This window comes from Liolophura sinensis, chromosome 8, assembly GCF_032854445.1.
Source record: "Liolophura sinensis isolate JHLJ2023 chromosome 8, CUHK_Ljap_v2, whole genome shotgun sequence".
Lineage (NCBI taxonomy): Eukaryota > Metazoa > Mollusca > Polyplacophora > Chitonida > Chitonidae > Liolophura > Liolophura sinensis.
In genome coordinates, this window is record NC_088302.1 from 28,863,516 (window position 1) to 28,888,700 (window position 25,185).

The window sequence follows — 25,185 nt, forward strand, 5'->3', positions numbered from 1 at the left end:
AGGTATATACATTAAGCTTATTCACGGTCGACGTCACTCGCCTGGTCTATTGTCCCGTCTAAAAATCTGTTCTGGATATTACGATTTCTGGTTCGTGCAACCAATCGGTGGTGTTTGCTTCTATCTCTATTAGCATAATGCCATTGCTATTTAAGACTGGTTGTAAGTCACCGTGCGGCTGGTGGTACGTGTGGACGTCCAATCTCCAACGATTGAAGAAAATCCATGGTAAGATCAATCATGGATAGATAATCTTGCGACTAAGGGTGGCACTCAGCTACCGATTGTACAACTTGCACTACCAATATGATATGTCACAGGTGTGAACGTCAGTCAGGAAATTGTCAAAGGTGGTTGTTTTACAAATGAACATTGTATTTCGACCAGGCACAAAGTAAGAGGGCAATGGGGAATACTGCCTGCCTAAAAGAAATATTCTTCTGTTCTTTTCTGCAATACTGCGTATGTAACAATTCTACATGATGGCGCTCTTTCTGCATGGTGATCCTCTTTCTGTATGGTGGGCCCACTTTGTGCATGGTGGCCCTCTTTGTGCAAAAAGTCCTCTTTCTGTGTGGTGGCCATCTTTTGGTGGCCCTCTTTCTGCATGGTGGCCCTCTTTGTGCATGGTGGTTCTCTTTCTGTATGGTGGCCCTCTCTCTACATGGTGGTGCCTCTTTCTGTAGGGTGGCCCTCTTTCTGCATGATGGCTCTCTTTCTGCAAGGTGGTTCTCTTTGTGTATGGTGGCCCTCTTTGTGTATGGTGGCCCCTTTTCTGCAAGGTGGTCCTCTTTGTGTATGGTTGCCCTCTTTCTACATTGTGACCCTCTTCTGCATTGTGGCCCTCTTAAATCAGTTTTTACACAGCACTTTTTCTCCAAACATACACGTAAATTGACCACCATCGTAGATAAGTAGGCAATTCTCAAGTTTGTTGTTAAACAACAAAATAAATAAATAAATAAATAAATATCATATGGTTACTAAAGATATTGAGGAATATGTGCTGCATTTCACATTTCAGTAGGATTACTATTATTAATATCAGGCAGGATATACATGTACATTGCAGGTTGTTAGAATAATAGAAAAAAAAACACTTTGCCAGAGTAGATCTATCCAGCCTACCAGCGTGCAAAAAAGTCTTTATCAATATCCCGATTTCCTCCCACCATAATTCTGGCTGCCTTCGTATAGGTGAAATATTCTTGGAGTACGGCCTAAAGACTCCAGTCAGATAAAACAAATAAGTAAATCTTTCCATTATCATTCGTTTTCATTTTATTTGTGTGGTACGTCAGTGAGCTTAGAAACTTTCAGATTAATGTGAAAGCTCAGTGACCAAAATTTTCCAAGCTGTGCGAAATGGTTGTTAGTGGGATATCGGATCCACATCGCTTAATAGAGCTCTCAGATAAAAGTTACACGAGAGCATTGATTTTGCTTACTATTTATGTAGTAAATTGGTCAACATCAACTTCAAAAATATATCGCCTAATGTTGGCATGGTGCAATTCCATACCACCACATGCACCTTGCACTTTTCTCTTCCCACATATCAGAAAATCAATCCAGCATATACATAACCACCATTTTGAGCTGTGGTCGCTGGAAGTGAAGCCATCATTTGTTACCTTGTTTACCTTAATGAAGGGGGGGGGGGGGGGGGGGGGGGTAATAACACTGGGGAAAACATTTTTCAGCTCTAACCGACACAGACAAAATTCTTGTATAGTTAAATCAGGTGCAAAATATTAGTGCAGAAATGTATAGTGTATCAACATAACCTATGTGTATTCAGGGCCCGTTCAGCTTTTGGGGTAAAATTCAAAATGATGAAATCTTCTCAAGATTTCAAAATGATGCAAATATGTTTACAGTTAAGTCTGGAAAATATCCGGAAATCCACGCTTCTGGAAATAGGCGTGCCCGTAAACCCTTGCCCACAACGCTGTGGTGGTCTGACCCCTCCTGCGTATCACTGGAGTTTTGCTCTCGATACGCCACTATGCGGATTAACACTGTACTGCAAAACTGAGCAATTTTTGAATGATTGAAGACAAGTGATTGGTTAGTTAGTTGGCTGATAGATTGGTTTAATGATTGAAGTCGTCGGCAAACATTGTCACTTGTACAAACTCAAAAAAAGCCAGGAAGCCATAATGCATGTTACTAAGTAACACATCATTGTTTTGTTTAATACACTACCCGTCTGAAAAATAACTATTACATTACATGGACATTTTGAAAGACCTATAACTGGTCTTATTACATCACATGGCAGATATTGTTACATTTGGCAGTGGTATTACATTACATTACAGGGTGAGCGTTACATAAATCATGTATTGTTACATTTGGCAGTGATATTACATTACACGGTGGGTGTTACATAACTCATGTATTATTACATTACATTACACGGTGGGTGTTACATAACTCATGTATTATTACATTACATTACACGGTGGGTGTTACATAACTCATGTATTATTACATGAGACAGAGTAACAATGATGAAAGAACAGAACGCTTGGCACTGGTATGTTCAAGCGGAAAGATTTTGTGGAAGTGTATAAGAAATGTAGGAGAGTCTGAGCATGTAAGACCGGGGTCCTCAATATTTCTGCATGGCTGCTTCAGTGGACTTGTGAAGGCTGGCAATAGTCTTTACTCTGTACTACTTTTCCACTTAAAAAAAGACCTCCTAAGACCAGAGTTTATTTCCTTCAAATGGACGAGAACTCTTTATAATTGCACACTTAGGCCTTTGAATACATGACATTAGTACTTATTCCGAAAGGAAATTGGGGCTTTTATATCATTATTCATTTGACGAGGTAATATCACACAGTACCACGGATGCTTTTATCTAATGGCAGGGTAAAATGAAAATCGTCAAGGCCCACTATCAGCCCCATTACTGGTGAATCCCACATCGGCTTACTCAATTTTGTAGAAAGAAATTCACGCTAGCTACAACACTCTGTATGTCTGTGAAGCTTCAAAGAAACTAAACTCAGACCCATTTGTCAAGCACAGTTTTTGCTTTCGCGCCATTGTATTTTTACTCAGCGAGGGATTATGGCGAACCTTAATTCTGTGAGACACGGAAAATGCAGATTACTTTTCTTTCGCTGGCGCGTTAAAACACCTCAAAAGAAATTCCTCCATATATTAAAATAAATACATGGTTATTCTTTCTCCTCTTCAAGCAGGAATGGTTTTATTTGAAGTTCGCTGATCGAATGCCAAATCTAGGACTCGCTTTTTTCCTAGCTTAAATTATGTATATGATTGTACATTGTCCAACATTACAGATCACTGCCAGGCTCCTTTGTTTGGTCAACCTGTCGAAACCATACACAGTACAGAAATTAATACTCGCTAACATATTCCTAGTGCACCTTTGTCAACGGTAAAACCACTGTACTGTTCACGAAAAAGTCAAATACAGTGCATAGGCCTACAATAAGTCACGTACACTTGGACTAAAAGGTCACGCCTTCAAAGCAACGTCGTAGAGAGTTACCTCCCTTAAACTAGACGCCACCTCTTCTCTTCCATTATTCTTGTTAAACAGAATATTGTGGTTTAGTTAAACTACACGCTTTTTTTTTTACCGTGCATTAACTTTGAGTATTGTTATGGGAATGATAGGGTTTAATGTGGTTTGCCGATAAATGTTAACACAGATTACATTGACCTTGATGAATTAAATCCTGCTCAATATGAATAAGTAAATACTTTGGTGTAAATAAATTGCTGGGGCCACTTTCACACAGGTGTCTGTCGTACGTGTACGATATCGCACAACAGTACGGTAATAGTAAAGTACAAAATGGCGTACGACAAATGTCGTACGCCGCTTTGTTAAAGTGGGCCCAAGACCACATCTTCTTAGAATGAGAGATCTACATGCGAACAGAAAAAGTCGGGGGGGGGGGGGGGTATACGAAGATGTCTAAACTATCATGAAGTAATGCCTTTCCCCTACAAAGATACAGACGCATTCATATGGCATGCATCTAGATAGCAAAAGAAAAATATATGGTGAGGTTAATTTAATTTGACGAGAAATCGTGTGTACAAAATTCTGTGCAAAAAAAGGAAATAAGTTCGCAATGTCAATTAAATAATATACGTGTCTATCATTTGCATTTATGCAACTGTAGATCCTGTGTGTCATGGAACGCATCAATGTTCGTATTTTCTGGCGTCAACACCGAGTATCCTGTAAATCTGTGATTTTTCAATTTTCGGTGACTGCCAGCGGTGGTTACATGAAGCATCATGTCTTGCTGGGTATAATGGACAGTGTTATGGATATCGGATGTTTGAAAAGAATAAAGCTAAGTAAAACCGTACCCATGAAAGCGTTCAGCTAAATCACCTAACGGTTTGGAGCCCTGTTATATAATCTTTGCCCACACAGAAATTTATGGGACTTCTGCTAGTACTGGTTACCAGTAAACCTCTTAGGGAATTTGCCCTAAAAGTCGGTGAACGTCTCTCTCATATTATCTCCAGTAAATGTGATTCTTATATTATATACTGTAAAGTTTCTTGACTTGTTAAATTGTAATTACTTCTGAATATACATGTAATCAAATCTTAGATTTCTTAAATTTCATAGATCTAGTAACGCATTGCCTAAGATACTCATCCGTAAGATGGTCCAATGTTGCGATGCATTTGATTATGCATCAACAAGTAGGCTATGGGCGTATACTTTAGACAACTGGGATGGAGTACAGAATTACAGAATTTGAATATCTATGATTTCTATCCGGCCGTACGTGGGAATGTCTGCCACCAATTTGCGGATGGTCATGGGTTTCTCTGCCCGATTTCCTCCAACCATAATGCCGGCTGCCTTAGTACAACTGAAATATTCTTGAGTACGGCGTAGACATCAATCAAATAAATAAATAAATCAATAAATCTAAGTTGATTTTGTTCTGATTTACGACTTCTTAGCAGGTCAAGTAACGACTCTACTGTATTAGTAGCCACGATACTTCCAAGAGTTGAACTACAGTACCAAGTGAATATATATATATATATATATATATATATATATATATATATATATATATATATATATATATATATATATATATATAACTAAAAGCGCCAAATGAAAGAAGGTTTCTTTTACATTCTTAAAACTGTATAGTGCCTTATTGGGCCTATCAGAAAAGCTGTTGCCCGATCGCAGGCCAAGAGTGGACACCATTTCTTGACAGGGTAACTGTCTCAATTTGTCTGAAACTTGGGTGTGACAAGAGTTTACAGGACTAGGGTTATTGTCGCGAGATTAAATTTTAATTCATACCAATGGAACCATGTCACTTTGTCATTGCTGGCAGACTGGAGAAGTCTGACTCGGTTGATATCTTTGTGTTAACCCGAGTCCAAGGCTGGGTTTGCCGTACTCACCGTTCAACCTTCACACCAAATGGTCGGGATTTCCTTATTAATGTCCTTTTATATGTCGATAAGACTTCAGTGGCAGACCGGTAATCTCGACCAATAATCCTGAAAAATGTCCACTCCTGTCTGCTGATAAATATAGGCTTCTGTGATACAGCAACATGGTCAGTTTGGCTTCTATGGCCACGGACAGCAATAATTGATCCGCCAGATCACTTCACGGTAGACACGTTCTGCTGGGCATCACAGTTATACCCCATGCCTCAGCGTGACAAAATATCATTAAGTGAGTACTGTGCGCCACATTTATACTCCGAAATACAGTCTAGTAATACTTTATGGGAGGTCCAGATCTCTTAAATGGTTACAGACTATCCAAGATAGACAGTAATACTGGGATTTTAGCTATAACAAAGCACTGTGGGAACGAACACCATGGCTTGAGTATTTCAAAATCTGGAAGCTCAGATTGTTACATTTAGCACTGGGTCGGACAGACAGTCAGGGCCTTGACCAGTGGGATTGCATGCCATTCGAAACTAATTCATTGTACTCATCATAAGAAGGAAAATTAAAGACTGTCCAAGAGGAAAGTTTAATTGACTATTTTTCGATTATTTCTGACCAAGTTAAAAGTTTTGGACTCTAGAGTGGATTGTTCATCCAAAATACACTGGAAAAACTAATCTTAAACATTTAAACATTTCTTTGCAACAGATAATAAACGTGCTTAATGTTTAATTGTAACACGTTTAATTGTAACATGTTTAATTGTAACACGTTTAATTGTAACATGTTTAATACTTAAACATTTAAACATGTTTATCCAACAACTGATAATAAAACCGCTCTATAATGTTGATCATATGCCTTAAAAACTTTAAATCACTCTGTATACGCAATAAACCCATTCAATTTACTACATAAATTATTGCATTTTTATACAATAAATCTGAGTATTTATAAAATGCTGCACGTATTGATAAAATAAATCAATATATTTATGAAACAAACGCGTGTATTTGAAAAATAAAAACATGTTAAACATGTTAAAAGTAAGCATTTATTATAGTTTGTGCACGTTTTACCGTTAAAAATAGTTTATGAAGTGCCTAAAATGTATAAAAGGGATCAAATTATAGCCTTTTGAAACTTTAAAATCATTTTAACTCTCTAAAAAGTATATGGAAATCCGATACTTACTGAGAAGCATTAATTTGTTAAGCACGTTTATTTGTCTGTTGCAAAGATATGTCTAAATGATAAACATTTGTTTTTCCAGTGTTGGGTGACGGCTATTTTTGTTTTCATCAGTGTGTCCACCGTTGGCATTACTTTCATATGTATAAAATGTAGATGACCAGTCGTTGTTTCGACCGTGGGTTTAACGTCAAGATGTGTCAGGTATTTGGTGAGTGGATAGTTGGTTTACTGCGGGCACTCTGGTTTCCTCTACTCATAAAGCTGTTCGCCATCATGCCATCAATGAAGAATTCTTGGGCATTAACCATGAATGAATGAATCAGTAAAAAAAATGAAAATACATAAATTTATGAATCAGAACATATTGTAATGGTAAACATGACCTGTGACGTCAATGGACCTTTTTATGGTCCAAACAGGCCGCTATGGAATCCTATATTTTTACTGAATTTAACTCGGTCAGAAAAACTGCTTGTCCTTGTACAGTTTAAAATTCTCCTCCTTCGTGTAGATTCACTTTACTTTTCTTTTAAGCAGCAAGCAAACAAATAAATTAATCAGCCCACAAATTGCCAGAAAATTACACGGAGGAACAGCTCTTAGTTAACTCTATAGCTGTTTTATTGACCTTGGAATAAATCCAAGGCCCGGTAATTACAAATATGGCTGTTCTGAGCTTAGCACGAACAACCCGAGATTAAATTGTGACTTACGATGAAAACTAAGGGTCGGATCAGGCTGTGATGAACGTCGATGATTTTTGTGAGATGTTGCGTTGTCTGTTCCCGTTTCAAAGTTTTATTTGTGTTTTTATTGTGTTTTAACTGCGATACCAGAGATATAGCCCGTCCACTGTCCGTTATCACAGCGTGATTTATTTGATTTTTGCGCGTGCTCAGCTTATCTCCGATCATTATTATACTTCATTAGACCGTATTTTTTATAATCACACTTAAAACTTAACCGCAAACTGACAACATCAGTGATTCAAATTGTCTGTAAAATAATTGAATTGCTTCAGCTGACAGGTTTATCCATTTTACTGGAAGATTACATAAGGTTTGAACTATATTACATTTCACTGTATATGCCAGAACTGCCTCACAATTTCAAAACAGAAATGCATGACAGTGACGTACGGCAAATTTACGATAAAAAAATGTCCTATGCCTCTTTGTGAAACTTGGCCTGTATCGTACTATTCAACCACGTCCATACCATAAATACTATAAATGTACGTGTGCTTGGTGTTTAATTAATTTATTAGTGTTGATCAGTGTTTTACGCCGTACTCAAGAATATTTCATTTATACGAGGGCGACCAGCATTATGGTGGGAGGAAACCCGGCAGACCCTGGGGGAAACCCACGACCATCCGCACGTTGCTGTTAGACCTCAATTCCCACGCACAGCTGGCGAGGAAGCCAGTATGAGCTGGAATTGAACACTGGTTATTGGTGAGAGGCTCCCGGGTAATTACACTGCGCTAACGCGCTAACCAACTGAGCCACGGGGGCCCCTGATTGGTGTTTAACGTCGTATAAATACTAACATTACTACAGACATGAACATATTTAATTGCTCAGAGAAAGGAAAATTTTCCAGATCACTAATTCTCGAGAATGTTAAAAATTCATGACTTTTTTGGACCATTCATGACTGGTTTCTTTTATGACCTTCGCAACACTGAGATAAATACTTTTTAAATTTTTTTTTTCATTTGCATAACTTTTTTCCACTTGAGTTTGAAATCTTGGCGTTTGGCGTACATTTAACGTATATCTTGGCCTCTTCAGGACATATTTAAGACCATGCAGGTGCGATCGAGAGGTCTTTCATCCACAAAAATCTTCGTGTTCAAGTATACAGGCCACGGATACATACACGTTGCCATTAAATGACGTCCAACAGCTGTGATTTCATATCGATTAACACGTGAATATCAACGACTTGTTATATCTGGACCAACAGAATGTTAGCCTGCTGCAAGAAGCCTATAGACAGCGTTCAGACAGCAGTTTGACAATGAGGAAGTTTACTATTCGGTGAAAGCTATCACTGCCTCTGTCTAGGCGTCGGCTGTAATAATGGATGTGTCGAGTTACACGCGTGGATCATGTGTACAAGCGAACTACCGGCGGTACTGAATTTAAACAGGCCTATCGCTGGCTGTAGAAAGCTCATTCCCTTGACCCAAATCAGAGACCACTGTGATGAGCAGGCCCAGAAAAGACTCCTTTTCAAAGTGAAAGCTAAGCTGTGGTAAGTATATAGTACTAACGGACTATATACATATCTGCATAATCAGATAGGTTGGTCTAAGGGTCAACAAGTGTACTGCTATGTTATATAGAGCGGTTCTCTCGGACTACACGTCACAAGCAGAAGTAGGCTTCATACACACACTAGCGTCTTTGCCCTGACCGCCGTATAGATAGATCCATAGCAGACGGGCGGTATATGCTCACACGGTGGCTGTCTTACATCGCTTATATGGTCATCACTGCATGGCGTATAAATGATATAGGTCTGGTTTCTTTTATGACAGAGCTGTCGACAGTTCACACAGGTTTTGAATAGATTGACCCAGCCAGAGCCAGTAATGCCTTCTCTGTATAAACAGCTGTGTTTAGGAATGCGTCTTTAAGCCCTGTTTTAACATGTATACAGCGCACCGGACTACTATATCCTGCATTACACTGAAACATTCAAATTCACCAGTCTACCCGCTGGAAAACAGAACTTCGTTACTGTATTTGCTCCCATGTAATACCACAGAGATATAGGCTATACTTACGGCTGCATTTCGTGACTTTAAATTACCATTGTATCATGGAGACTATAACAGTAGCGTTGAACAATGATCGGTCACAATGACGTGGCTATTGCCAGTCCAGCGGTACGTGTGTGTTAGTATGTCTCGTGAAGGGCCAATATCAGTTCCCTGCCAAATTAACACATGCCTATTTCCTGAAATATTACAAATCGACATTCTGTGCTTAGGCTCAGCCAATTGTTTACAAGCAACATTCCTTTGACTAAATAAATCTAATATTTCAGGAATTTAGTATAATGATTTGACGTCCTCGTGTATGCATATTCACTGTACCCCTTTCACTTATCCATCAACTTTTGTTACAAGCTACAATGCTGAGATTTAACAAATGCACAATACCTCGGGATATAGAGAGCGATCGGTAACTGTGGAAAACGACGCGTGGAGACGACGTGTGCAGAGATTTAAGGTGGATGCCCTGGTACACACGTGTGTGTGGGTGTGTGTGTGTGTGATGTTTGTGTGGCAGTCGAGTCATGAGTGTTTGTATACATTGTCTCACTATTTATCTCCTATATGTTGAATCCGAGAGCTTTACAGGTTTTCATTTCGTGTAACTCGCTCGCCCGATCAACTGTTCATCCATTCGTCCGTCCGTCAGACAGTTTTCTGTATTGATACTTTCACCTGCCATAAGTAGCGCTATAAGCTTCTCTGTCCGCCGGTTGGTCAGTTGATTAGTTGGTGAGTGGGGGCGGTCTTAGCCGGTTGGTTGATCCATAACATTTTCGACATTCCATCTTTCAACAATGGTCATGGATTAATTCTATTTGCAACTTTTGTATGACTTCTTTATCTTTAATCTTTATTTAGAAGGCAAGTCTTGGTTCTTGCGTTTAAAAAATTGTTCTTGCCACAGCAGACCAGCTATTCGAATTCGAAGTTGGAACAAAGTTTTCATTGTTTAGCACCAACGATGTTAAACCAGACAACCAGATTTGCAAGGTTAAACATCATCGTCTACAAGGTTATACATCAGTGTTTGTAAGGTTAAATATGAGCGTTTGTAAGGTTAAACATCAGCGTTGGCAAGGTTAAACATCAACATTTGTAGGTTAAAGATGAGCGTTTTTAAGGATAAACATCAGCGTTTGTACGGTTGCACATCAGCGTTTCTAGGGTTAAACATCAGCGTTTGTAAGGTTAAACATAAACGTTTCCAAGATTAAACATCAGCCTTTGCAAGGTTAAACATCAGTGTTTGCATAGTTATACATCAACGTTTCTAGGGTTAATCATCAGCGTTTCCAAGGTTAAACATCAGCATTTGTAAGGTTAAACATAAACATTTCCAAGATTAAACATCAGCCTTTGCAAAGTTAAACCTCGGCATTTGTAAGGTTAAATTTCAGCGTTTGTAAGGTTAAACATCAACGTTTCTACGGTTAATCATCAGCGTTTGTAAGGTTAAACGTGACTTTTTGCAGGCTTATACAACAATGCATTCTAGACTAAACCTCAGCGTTCTCGAGTTCAAATCCCGATTTCTGAGTGCAAACGATTTCCTGTCTCATCAGTCTACATTTTGGGAGCCGACTTGGATGCCGACTTGTAGCTTTGCAAGCCGTATTCTTCCAGACTAGACACAACAGTGGCGTGTATGGCTTGGGGTTTTATGTCAGTTATACTTAGGCTTACGCTAGTCATGAATACCGGCAGTTTCCAATGAAGTCACATTTACTTGGCGGTAAGCTGCTTGCAAATAGGGAAGTAATAGTCTCTTTACATCATCAGCAAGGCGATGCCAGATGGCTAATCTAAATACTTCATTGCTTATAACAATATAACTCACTAGGCTTCGGCTTATCATTGAACTGGTGATATATTCTGTAAGAAAGCTGCAAGCTGTCACCAGGAAGGGACAATGAGTTGCACGGCTTACATTAAGCGAGGGATGTTTTCTATTGATTTATGAATACGCCACCGCCTTAGAGTTGCTAAAAACGAGTTAAAACACTGTGCACAGAGATGTATGCTACCTAAGCACGTAATAATATAAAGTCAAGTAAGAATGTTAACAAGAAATTCAACCGCTGTGAATCCTTGCAAATATATATCCCCGCATTTTGAAACATGGATGCCTGTATATATCCCCACACTTTGAAACATGGATGCCTGAAGAATTTATGACTTGTCATAAACTTGCCAATGGATATTGGTGTTTTATACAGCATATGTACAGGTATCTCCAAAGCACCCAGTAAACTTAAAATTGTATATCAACTATTTATGTACCCATCTTTAGCATGGATACGTCTTTGTCACCAGCTTGATTGACCTATCTCCACTCCACTCTCTGTTGAGGAATTTAAGGTGCGTGTTGCAAGGTAAGAAATTGTTTAAATATATATCCTTTGACCAGTTTCAGTGTTTTTTAAAACCATCTGTATGAAGTTATCGTGAGCGTTAGTTCCATGGAGCTATTAATCATCTAGACATCAGGCTGATTATCATATCTTAAGTTTTAGCACAGTGATCTTTATTTTTTGCATGCTTTATTTATTGCATTGTGTAATCCCAAGTATCAACAGTGTGGTTGTAACATTGGCATCAGCTTTGTGGTGCTATTTTGGGCCCCAGGTGTATTGTGTAATCCCTGGTATCAGCTGTCTGGTTGTAACATTGACATCAGCTTTGTGATACTATTTTGGGAACCAGTTGTATTGTGTAATCCCTGGTATCAGCTGTGTGGTTGTAACATTGGCATCAGCTTTGTGGTACTATTTTGGGCTTCAGATGAATTGTGTCATACCAGGTATCAGTTGTGAGGTTTTAACATTGACATCAGCTTTGTGGTACTATTTTGGGCTTCAGATCAATTGGGTCATACCAGGTATCACTTGTGAGGTTGTAACATTGGCATCAGCTTTGTGGTACTATTTTGGGCTTCAGATGAATTATGTCATACCAGGTATCAGTTGTGAGGTTTTAACATTGGCATCAGCTTTGTGATACTTATTTTGGGCCCCAGGTGTATTGTGTAATCCCTGGTATCAGCTGTTTGGTTGTAACATTGACATCAGCTTTGTGATACTATTTTGGGACCCAGATGTGTTGTGTAATCCCTGGTATCAGCCGCGTGGTTGTTACATTGGCATCAGCTTTGTGGTACTATTTGGGGCTTCAGATGAATTGTGTCATACCAGGTATCAGCTGTGTGGTTGTAACATTGGCATCAGCTTTGTGGTGCTATTTTGGGCCCCAGGTGTATTGTGTAATCCCTGGTATCAGCTGTATGGTTGTAATATTGGCATCAGCTTTGTGGTACTATTTGGGGCTTCAGATGAATTGTGTCATACGAGGTATCAGCCTTGAGGTTGTAACATTGACATCAGCTTTGTAGTGCTATTTTGGGCCCCAGGTGTATTGTGTAATCCCAGGTATCAGCTGTGTGGTTGTAACATTGACATCAGCTTTGTGGTACTATTTTGGGCCCCAGGTGTATTGTGTAATCCATGGTATCAGCTGTGTGGTTGTAAAATTGACATCAGCTTTGTGGTACTATTTTGTGCTTCAGATGAATTGTGTCATACCAGGTATCAGCTGTGTTGTTGTAACATTGACATCAGCTTTGTGGTGCTATTTTGGGCTTCAGATGAATTGTTTCATACCAGGTATCAGCTGTGAGGTTGTAACATTGACATCAGCTTTGTGGTGCTATTTTGGGCCCCAGGTGTATTGTGTAATCCCTGGTATCAGCTGTGTGGTTGTAACATTGACATCAGCTTTGTGGTACTATTTTGGGCTTCAGATGAATTGTGTCATACCAGGTATCAGTTGTGAGGTTGTAACATTGACATCAGCTTTGTGGTACTATTTTGGGCCCCAGGTGTATTGTGCAATCCGAGGTATCAGCTGTGTGGTTGTAACATTGGCATCAGCTTTGTGGTACTATTTTGGGACCCAGGTGTATTGTGTAATCCCAGGTATCAACTGTGTTGTTGTAACATTGACATCAGCTCTGTGGTGCTATTTCGGGCTTCAGATGAATTGTGTCATACCAGGTATCAGTTGTGAGGTTGTAACATTGGCATCAGCTTTGAGGTACTATTTTGGGCCCCAGGTGTATTGTGTCATACCAGGTATCAGCTGTGAAGTTGTAACATTGGCATCAGCTTTGTGGTGCTATTTTGGGCCCCAGGTGTATTGTGTAATCCCAGGTATCAGCTGTGTGGTTGTAACATTGACATCAGCTTTGTGGTACTATTTTGGGCTTCAGATGAATTGTGTCATACCAGGTATCAGCTGTGTGGTTGTAACATTGACATCAGCTTTGTGGTACTATTTTGGGCCCCAGGTGTATTGTGTAATCCCAGGTATCAGCTGTGTGGTTGTAACATTGGCATCAGCTTTGTGATACTATTATGGGCTTCAGATGAATTGTGTCATACCAGGTATCAGCTGTGTGGTTGTAACATTGACATCAGCTTTGTGGTACTATTTATGGGCCCCAGGAGTATTGTGTAATCCTAGGTATCAGCTGTGTGGTTGTAACATTGATATCAGCTTTGTGGTACTATTTTGGGCTTCAGATGAATTGTGTTATACCAGGTATCAGCTGTGTGTTTGTAACATTGGCATCAGCTTTGTGGTACTATTTTGGGCCCCAGGTGTATTGTGTAATCCATGGTATCAGCTGTGTGGTTGTAAAATTGACGTCAGCTTTGTGGTACTATTTTGGGCTTCAGATGAATTGTGTCATACCAGGTATCAGCTGTGTGGTTGTAACATTGACATCAGCTTTGTGGTGCTATTTTGGGCTTCAGATGAATTGTGTCATACCAGGTATCAGCTGTGAGGTTGTAACATTGACATCAGCTTTGTGGTGCTATTTTGGGCCCCAGGTGTATTGTGTAATCCCTGGTATCAGCTGTGTGGTTGTAACATTGACATCAGCTTTGTGGTACTATTTTGGGCTTCAGATGAATTGTGTCATACCAGGTATCAGTTGTGAGGTTGTAACATTGGCATCAGCTTTGTGGTGCTATTTTGGGCCCCAGATGTATTGTGCAATCCGAGGTATCAGCGGTGTGGTTGTAACATTGGCATCAGCTTTGTGGTGCTATTTTGGGCCCCAGGTGTATTGTGTAATCCCAGGTATCAGCTGTGTTGTTGTAACATTGACATCAGCTCTGTGGTGCTATTTTGGGCTTCAGATGGATTGTGTCATACCAGGTATCAGTTGTGTGGTTGTAACATTGACATCAGCTTTGTGGTACTATTTTGGGCCCAGGGTGTATTGTGTAATCCCTGGTATCAGCTGTTTGTTTGTAACATTGACATCAGCTTTGTGGTACTATTTTGGGCTTCAGATGAATTGTGTCATACCAGGTATCAGCTGTGTGGTTGTAACATTGACATCAGCTTTGTGGTACTATTTTGGGCTTCAGATGAATTGTGTCATACCAGGTATCAGCTGTGTGGTTGTAACATTGACATCAGCTTTGTGGTACTATTTTGGGCTTCAGATGAATTGTGTCATACCAGGTATCAGCTGTGTGGTTGTAACATTGACATCAGCTTTGTGGTACTATTTTGGGCCCCAGGTTTATTGTGTAATCCCAGGTATCAGCTGTGTGGTTGTAACATTGACATCAGCTTTGTGACACTATTTATGGGCCCCAGGTGTATTGTGTAATCCCAGGTATCAGCTGTGTGGTTGTAACATTGATATCAGCATATCATCTGCATGGCACAATCTTTGGATCGAACTATTACACGATTTCCAGCTTGTCAAAATAAATTATTTAGTCGTGCGTTAATGAGTTTCTTATGCTGGCTGATTTTTTGACCGTGATGTTGGCGATCTTTGCCTGATCCGCGTGTTTGGCAGGGACATGAATCTCTCGGTTCTGCGTGTTCCGCGTGGGCACCATGGTGCGCGGTTTTAATACAGCCGTGTCATCTGCGAACGCTTCTTCAGCGGTTTTGTTAAAACAGTAAGATCGTTAAGGTGGCGACGTAGATGGCTGCTGTCAGCCACTGTTATTTTCTTCAAAACAATTGCAAAGAACTGAAAAACAAAAAGGTTTAATTTATGTTACGACCCAAACTGTCTGTATTATAAAGAGATGGCTTGTTCGAAATACACGACAGTTTAGCCGCACAAAAAAGTAACCAAAACCAGCAGATTTTATTTTACAACAGTTTATTTGCTTTAACAAGAACAGATAATAAGACTTATACAAATACTAAAGTATTTAAGTTTAACAAGAAAGGATAGCAGTATCTATACAAATACTAAAGTACTTACGGTGTCAAGTCCAAACGGACGCATATATTCCACAATATATACCACACAGGCATAAATGCTCAGAGGCAAATTCACAAGAGGGAAAATCCACAGTATAACTGAGTGTATGACGAAATATACACAAAATTCCACAGACAGGGTCCGTGTACTAATAAGCACTGTGTACGCAAGAGCACGAATGAAACATACAAGTTCAGACTGAACAAGTGCTCGGTGGAGATATGATATACTCCAGGACTGAACTCAGCGTATGTAAACAGTGGCAAGCTAAATTTAGAAACTGACGGCAGTCGTGCACATAATATTTAGGAGAACTGGATGTTAGCAATTTTTAATACGCAGTGTTGATATTCACAACGCGGTGCGGCTCCAGCGAGACAACCGTCTAAGGTACTAACCTGTTGTCGAATAAACATCCAAACCATGCTCTTTCTTCCTACACTGACTCAAAGTTTTGAGTAAAGGTTAATACTTTTACTCAAAATCACATACTGTAGTTATACGCTGATGCTGACTAATGCAGAGGGTTAACTGGAGTTTGACATGCTCGTAAAAGTCACGTTCTGTGCATTTCTGTATTTTGCAATAATTTTGGTTTGTATTTCATTCCTTTTTTTACCTTTGTTTAATCGACCGTAACCAAAGACTGAATATAAACACTCTCACCGAGTTAAAGATGACGTTTCCATATAAATGCCCCGGATTGACAATAAAGTTCATCATAGTTTTAGTTCATCATCTTGAGCACAACCCACAACATAGTTCCGTAAATAAAACAGATGTTATGTGTTTTTAGGCTTGAGAATCTGTTAGTACATTTTAATTGTCAGAATGACTCCTAAATTTATTCCCAAGGGAATCTGGTTTTCAAAATGCTCATTTGAAATTTGGTCGTCGTTCCCAGTATTATCGCAAACCTGACATGGATTGGGTCATATGAATTTAATGTGCAGCTGTGACATTACCTATCTAACATTTCAAGAAAACGAGCCGTGTATCAATTATTAAAGAATAGCAAAGTTATGAAAACAAGTTAATGCACGTAAAATGAAAATCTCAAATAACTGAACCTGTAAATAGAAGGAAGATGAATATTTTGAAAAGGATTATGGATCAAAACACGAATTTTTTTCTGGGCACAATTGTAACCGAATGACACAACCCTTTATATATTGTTTTAACAATGGAAATGACCATCCGTAATTCATGTCTAATCTGTACAGGAGTATACTAAACTTATTTAGGCCTGTTTGTCTGTCTAAACCATTGTCTTTCAATATGTTGTTTGACTATCCTATTTGATCTCCCCATTGTGTTTGACATTGACATACACTGTATCACATGTAAGCCACAAAAGGATGTTCCAAATCGATAATTCACTCCTGGGAGATTCCACTTAATGTTCTTTTAATGATCATTTCTTACCATCCATCGGATTTCTTGATTATTTCATATGTGCTTCACGGAAGCAGTTTTTACTATTGATTTCATTGATGCTTTCCCGTTTTTCCCCAGATATGGTCGACTAAGGACGAATCACCAGAGGATGACGATTGTGCCATGTCACCCGTGACGGAACATACAATTGTTCGTGGCGAACACGCCCAGAATCCACCCAGCACGCTCAAACAGAAGCTAAAACGATCCAAGAAGGAACTCAAATCACGTTGGGCTTTTGCATTCTTCAGCTTCTGGTGCGTTGTGAAATCTTCACTGAATGGCAACGGTACGTGGCAGTTATCCCCCCTGAACTGACAACGTCTTACGCGTCTTCCACATTTCTAAAGTAATATAAGCTTAGTGCTGCAGACTAAAATGCCTGTTTTTTTGTTTCAGTTTTTATGGTCGCTACATTAGTTCTGACGATGGCGTTTCCGCTGAGCATGCTGGCAATAGGTAAGATATATTATAGGATAATGGCATTTAGGCTGAAAAAAGAATGTTGTGTAAAAAGAATAGAAAACAAATATTTATCAGCCGAAAGCTGATAAATATATTTAAATATATTTTTTTCACATATTTAAAGTGTTCAACACAGCTTAGGCCTATAATAGGCTACAGATTCCCTGTCTTGTGGTTAAAGCTCTCCATTCCCATACTGGCTATATTCCATGGACACCGAATGTTTAGTGAAAGCTGTATAACCGATATTTTAAAAACAATTTCCCAGGTATCTTAAAATCATTTTCAAATAGGTCAAATATTTGTTGGTCATGCATTTCTAATGTCTCAAAATCTTTTCCAGTTGTATAAAATTCTTTTTAGCATATCTTGAAAAACAATTACGGCGAGCATGTAAGTAAAAAATCGACATATATCAGACATTACATGGTATTGTAGACATTATAGTTGTGACTTCCTGAGAGGCAGTAAGGGAGACACATGGCTCTCCGAAGTGTGACTGATGTTTTAGCGACGCTTTAATCGTCGCTGAGTGAACATCCATGATTTTAACACAAGTAACCTGGCGAATCACTTTTACATATGATACTATAGAATTTGAAATATATTTTGTGATATGTGCAGGACCAACTTAATTCAATGGAGCGCGCCGTGGTCTAGTTGCGTTTGCCTTTCGATCTATATGACACACGAAGTGTGAGTTGGAATCCGACTCTAGATATGTATTTTGTGGATTCATCCGCTTTGATTGGCTGTAGGGTCTAGATGAGAGTAAGTGGTTGACGAAGTTCGTGTTTCTGTGTGTGCAAGTTAACATTAATTGAGGACCAGGTGTCTTCCACCATTATGATGTTCATATCTGTACGTCATTTGTGGGAAGGTTCGACAGTAACAGTAATTCTAGGTGAATCATATACAATTAAACGAATTTTAGATATGTTAACTCAAGAAAAATCTGAGATGTATTGGCCTATTTCCGGTATCTGCAAAAACTTTTCAAGGTATCCATATTAAATTCTGAAATGCGGGAATAGGCTTTCCAGAAATGTCTTAGTATTTTCTCTTTTCTTGTTTTATTTATTTATTTATTTATTTGATTGGTGTTTTTACGCCGTACTCAAGAATATTTCACTTATACGACTGTGGCCAGCATTATGGTGGGTGGAAAGCGGGCAGAGCCCCGGGGGAAACCCACGACCATCCGCAGGTTGTTGACAGACCTTCCCACGTACGGCCGGAGAGGAAGCCAGCTTTTCTTGTTTTAAGATATGTGTTAAGAGAATGTAGAATATAATTTTATGCGCCGATTGTACAGATAATCCACTTTTAAGAAGATTTATGAAAGAATGAAATAATGAAATAAGAATGAAACATTATTCTGTGACGAAATTCTCAATGTCTAGAACAGGTGGGCACGTTGTCAGTACAATGTGAATGGGATGTATTTCCTGTCCGGGGTTTTCTAATGATGGCGTTGAATCATAGTATTTACATTCGGTGTAGGCATAAACGCCTTGGAGTATATAAGTTTGACCCGGCAGTCATTGTTCTCAACCAGTGTTGATTACGGGCACATGGATAACAGATGATACACCTTTCATATCCGAGGCTGGCTTTCACAAAATTTTGCAAATCAGTTGTCTGTCTTTTTGTTTCCAAAAGCGACATTTGTTCTTATACATAGTGCAAGACAACGTGATTTGCACAAAACACTCGATATCTCATTTGCGGATAGTTTTTGCTCTCGTTAAAACAAATTCTGCATAAATTTTCGCCTTTCGTCCTCTTCGCATTTCGCGTAAATTAGATTTCTTTTGTCGTTGTGTGTTTCTTTCTAGGGCAAAACTGACAAAGCAATAAGAAATATTAGATCATAGTTTGTATTTTTCAGATATTGCGAAGATTAGCTATAAATGTTGCATTCTGCTGGAAATTATACACTGATTTGTTTTTTGTTGAAGACTGTTTCTTGTGTTGAAGATGAAAAGGTCGTATTCCTGTGGAATGTTGAATCTGACGCCATGTTTGTTTCTGTTTTGTAGGAATCATTTACCTTTACGACTGCCCAGCTGAAGTCTACATTCCTATTTTTACACTTGGATGGGGTCTCATCGCAGCCATCAAAATATTTCTCAGCCTTCGAGTGCAGTATATTGTGGTTCGATCACGCAAACAGGACCAGCCTCAAGGACGAGGGACATTGACGCGATTCTCCAGCCTTTTCCGAGACATCGAGACGCGGGAATTGAACCATATTTTGAGTGCAGCTGTCTTCGCAGCCTCGGTCGGTCTGGGATACATGACCTACAAAACTTACGGCAAGTGGACTCCTCAGAAAGAGGATCCCAACTACTGCAATCCAAACTTTTACAGTTTTGCCTTCTGTACAACCACTGTGATATTGGGTCTGGAATTTATCGTAGCTTTTCTGATATACCCGTTCACCGGGGCAATCGTGTACAGTTATCTTACCGTTTACGATGACATTAGTGACATTCTACCGGCTAGAGACCCAACGGAATATGTATAACACAGTCCAGATTCTTCCCTGTGTCTTTTAACATCCATCCTGTATCTATGCTGTCTGTTTTAATAATCCCTGAAGTTCCAACTGTCTTCAGTGTCCAGCATGAAGTAAATCGTCACAACGGAAATAGGCAGTATATTAAAATCTTCCCAGATATGTGTGGTATACCATACATGTGTTACTGTCAGGTTTTTTTAAGTTGCTAGTGTAGGTCCGTTTCCGGTGTCCCGTGTGTCTTGAAGACTGAGTGACTTTTATTCTTTATCAAGAAAACCCTGCCAGCCAAGGTTTACCTTTTTTTTTTTTTTATCTTAGAGGATTCAACCAAACCTCTCACAGTTTTAACCGTTCTTTTGGTGATATTATTTGTGTTTTGTGTTCAGGGATAGATTAGCCCTGTAGGGGTTTTCTTCCCACGAAGTCGTTCATTCATTTAGCAACAAAACTATCTTTCTAAGGAGAATAAATGAAGATGAAATGCTTTAAAAATATCGTTACATTGTCTTTGTGGAAGTCTGTGCGTGTGAATAAAATATGTTTTTTACGCACCTCAGTGTAATAGTTTCTGTGTATTTTTACACTGTAACAGGCAATAAAATTGTTCGATCCATATCTCTAGAACTACTGGATGGGATTTAATCAAATTTGGGTTAAAGGTTATTGACAGTGACCTTAAGAACTGACCAACGTTTTGGTGTAGCTATTGGCTCTTTCGTCTTTCCGTTGATATTTGTTATAGGAAGCAATATCATTTTCCAGAGCTAAAGAACTAATCTTCACCATTTTTGATTTAAACCTTAATGAAACGGCTTTTAAAGAGCTGGTCGAATTTTGGATCATACATGTCAGCCCGCTTTCCCGTTGGTCGAAAATTTTGATATTGTGACTGACTATAATCTTGCCCGTGGTTGTTCCTACTGGGCCAAACAAATAATATGCCTTGAAGCTAATCACGTGGGCCTTAGGGACTGATTAACGTTAAGGGTATGTCCGTCTTCTGGTTTCTGCGTTTATTGCCGTAATAACAATAAAGCAGACTAAAATATGGAATGATAGCCCATTAGATGAGGAACAATTAAATGTGACTTCGAACTTTTGAATTACACAGACCTTCAGAAAAGTTCGCCTTTTTGGAATGGGAGGGAAATATTTTGATTCCAAAACATTTCTTTCAATTGTTGCCATACAATGCAAAATACATTGTGTTTTTTGACCGGCATGTATGTATAGTGCTTAAAGACTCCAACTACTTTTCTTATACTGGCGTAGCGCCGTTGGAGCCTCGGCTTACAATGTTAATTTCATACTCAACGAAGGTCTAGGCCGATTGTCTTTGTTATCGAACAAGTCTCTCGTACAAATAAAAGACACCAATACAAAGACCTCCTTTCCTCAACCACCACACCGCCATCATATATGCGTGCTCGATTTAGAATAGATTTATTATACCCATGAAGGCTTCCACGGTATACGCTCCTCGGCGAATACCGCCATGTTGAGCGGCTAAGCGCATGTCCAGCTTCATAGTGGAGCAGTGGGAAAATGGCGGCATTCGTCGAGGAGATGTATACCATGGAAGCCTTCAGGGCGATAATAAATCTATGCTAAACTGAGTTTAAAAGCAGGCCTTTAGGTTGGTGTCTTTTATTTGCGCGAGACTTGTTTGCAAGATAACAAAGAAAATCGACATGGACCGTCGTTGAGTAAGAAATTAATAGTATAAGGGTCGAGACTTCAACGACGCTAGATCAGTAGAAGAGAAGGAGTTGAATTCTTTCGGGGCTGATGTAGGTATATCTGAATTGACGACATAACCGAAACCTCAGTGTTATAGCTTGTAGGGGATTTATAGTAAGAATACTCGAACTGTGGATGTGAACGTTTTTGTCCTGATGGCGAATATGCCCTAACATGTTCATCAGTTGTCTTTCCTCGTCGTTTGAAACCATGTAGCAGTGTAATAACGAGGGTAAACCACGTGACAGAGAAACTCTTCTGCCGCCATCATTGTTTTCCATAAGAATATATCTGACGTAAGAACTGCTCAATATGTAGCTTTTAAACATAATGGTTTTTGTTCGTACAGTAGTGGAAAGACGCGATTTCTATGGTATACAATGTACTCAGATATGACATCGACGCTCACTGCAACCAGAAGCTTTGGATATGTTCTGTAACGATATTGTTATACAACTGACTTAGACACACAAATTATGGGGGAAAATCTGAATTTATAAATAGGCAAATTTTTATACGCATATTTTATATTGTATTATATCACACTGTATATAATACAATATATTGTATTCAATATCCATTCAGTTTAAATTCCGACAGATTATGTTTAGTTTTTTACGTTTACATTTATATATTTATTTGATTGACGTTTAACGACTACACCTAGGTCTATGGGTGCATGAAACCAGAGGAAAACGTCCACGTCGGGGTTTGAACCAATGAACTCCTTGACCATAGCCTGTGCTTATAAATCGTAGTTGACCCGTGGTAAATATATAGGTATCGAGCAACATTATACTTTACCTTGTGACAAATAACGGTTTTGTTTGTCTGTAATTTTAGCCAAAATTAATAACACTTAAATGTTTGTGCAATGTAATTAAGACATACAGTATAATTAAGACGTACAGCATGGGGAGAAAAAACAGAGCGGCGTCGACAGTGTGATAGGTGGCAAATGGTCAGCAAATTACATGCCCTCTAGCACCATGCCTTAATCAGAATTAGGTGAAAAAATGATGTGATGTTAATTTCAATTTATTAGACGTCACTGGTCTAGAATTACTCAAAATGCTGTTTTGTCATCACCACACATAACAACATACAGTCATAATGGAAGCCTGTTTGAATGGTAAACCCATTTCGTTGAACTTAACCGTCACAATTTTAATACTTTTGGCAAATTACTCAACGTGTGAGGAGATGACGTGCACATTACGTACTGTAGATTAATTACCAGTACTTGAGCTAGAAGCGTAAGAGAGTACAGTAATGTGTGACCTATTTAGAATAGGGTACGAGGACACATGTACTTACTTCACCACTGATGATTAAAGCTGATTAATGTGCATTGCGTCCGTGATATAAGATTTAAATTGATTCTCAGAACTAAGACTGTTTCCTCTGTATGCTCTCATCAATAATTATTCTCATTAACCAATAATCCTGAGGGACGTCATATAAGCGAAATAGCTTTGAATACGATGTTAAATTCGAATTCAGTCAATAAATTAACAGATATAATGAGATTTAGTGTCGAGGTGTATAACAGTTGACGTCAGTATCTTTACACGTGAAAATTAGTTGTGGGCTTATCTGAACCAGCTCGAGCCATCGTTGACCTTCACATGTTGTAGAGGACGCTACTTAGTCACTCTCATTTACTCCTCTTTCGCTGTAAAAATCTGCGAATGACTACCAAATATTGTCTTAATCTGATAACCAAGGACGTAAAATTCCAAATGTACTTTCCAGTGAACAGTGTCTGGCCCCATCGTTTATTATGTCTCTTAACCCGGGACTATGGGCGGTTATATTCATCGTATTGAACTAGATCGCCACATTGGAGATATGAACAGTTGCAATCAAGGCGCAATATATATTGGTTATATTGGTCCATTTTGGTTGACGGCTGGTTTACGAATGTTTGTTTGGACGCATAGATTCATTATGCTTCTCACTGGATTGATTAGGATTTCACGTTCATGCTCCAGATTATTCCAATAATAGCCCACAGAAAACCACAGCACATTGTCAGGTACTTGACAAACGTCCTGACTTAGAGTCGTAGCCAGTGCAACAGCAACATACATGATTGTTAAGACAATCACATCGTCTCCAGAACATACCATTTGGCAAGTTGACATGCGCTAGATCTAATAGAAACAGTTGTTAGAATGATTTTGAGCTCAAGAGTCTCTTGCACATTGAAAGAAATGGTATCATGAGTCATCAGACTCATTTTGCGAAAATGTTACTATTTTTTGTGGTCAAAATATTGTGCCGAGACATCACTTGTGTCTATTCCTGGTCTCCAATGTCGATTGTGTCTTTTTCTGATCTGCACAAAGCTCCAACAACATTCTACCTTTTAGAAAGTAACCACACCACATCTTGTTGTTTGTCTTAACCCGTTCTCTAATTTAGAGCAAAAACAAGGAATTAGGTACCTGGGATTCGTATTAATGTCATCGCCAACTTCAATTGGAAACTCACAGCTCATGACACTTCAGACATGTGTGATTGTTTAATATGCTCAATATTGACAGCATATTATTTTTAGACCAGTTACCTCGTCTAATTAACTGCAGCTAGCATCACTGCATTTGTTTACATCTGCAATCCCGCTTCAGCCAAGGTGATAGCAGACTTGTAATTTGTTGCTTTTTAAGCATTTGCATGAACAGTTAAAAACCTGACTGAAGTAAAATGACAAGAGGCCGGATTTCATCGGTTACGTGTGACAATTTACCAACTGTATCACCCTGTCGTCGTTGCTCTGGTATTACCCTCTTCGCTGTAGTCTCTATATTTCAGAGTTTCCCATTCATGTGATAACAGGTATTACTGGCTTTGTTCAAACCTTTCATTTGATACTAATGGACATGGGAGTCGATCGTTGGAGAGTGAGTGAGTGAGTGCTTGGGGTTTAACGTTTTCATTTTCGTCAGATGACGACGAAGGAATCTTTTAGGGTGCATGTTCGTGTAATGTGCCTCCTTGTAGCAGGACGGATTTCCACCGCTCTTTTATTTAGTGCTGCTACACTAAGACGACTTACCAAAGGCAAGTAAGCTGCCCCGCCCGAGCCATTATATTGATACGGGTCAACCAGTCGTTGCATTATCCCCTTCATGCTGAACGCCAAGCGAGGAAGTTACAACTTCCCCTTTTAAAGTCTTAGGTGTGACCCGATCAAGGATTGATCCTGGATCTACCGGTCCCGAAGCATACGCTCTACGATCGTTGGAGAATGTGTTATCTCCATGGATATGCGATGTAGTAGTTATC

The 25,185-nt window shown here is 39.2% G+C and overlaps 1 protein-coding gene across 1 annotated transcript; it reads left to right on the forward strand.

The window, feature by feature from the left end:
- The first annotated feature begins 8,770 nt into the window (after positions 1-8,770).
- LOC135473972 (transmembrane protein 272-like) lies at positions 8,771-20,613 on the forward strand. The gene is made up of 4 exons (XM_064753944.1): positions 8,771-8,901; positions 17,244-17,454; positions 17,565-17,624; positions 19,673-20,613. The coding sequence occupies exons 2-4, from the start codon at positions 17,289-17,291 to the stop codon at positions 20,158-20,160; spliced, it is 714 nt and encodes a 237-aa protein (XP_064610014.1). The 5' UTR covers positions 8,771-8,901; positions 17,244-17,288; the 3' UTR covers positions 20,161-20,613.
- The last annotated feature ends 4,572 nt before the right edge of the window (positions 20,614-25,185 follow it).

Excerpts from the sequence above, each read along its gene's own strand:
- LOC135473972 (XM_064753944.1), top strand. The coding sequence starts at position 17,289 with ATGTCACCCGTGACGGAACATACAATTGTTCGTGGCGAACACGCCCAG. Across the intron at positions 17,455-17,564 it reads ATCTTCACTGAATGGCAACG|TTTTTATGGTCGCTACATTA; the intron begins GTACGTGGCAGT and ends TTTTTGTTTCAG. Across the intron at positions 17,625-19,672 it reads GCTGAGCATGCTGGCAATAG|GAATCATTTACCTTTACGAC; the intron begins GTAAGATATATT and ends TCTGTTTTGTAG.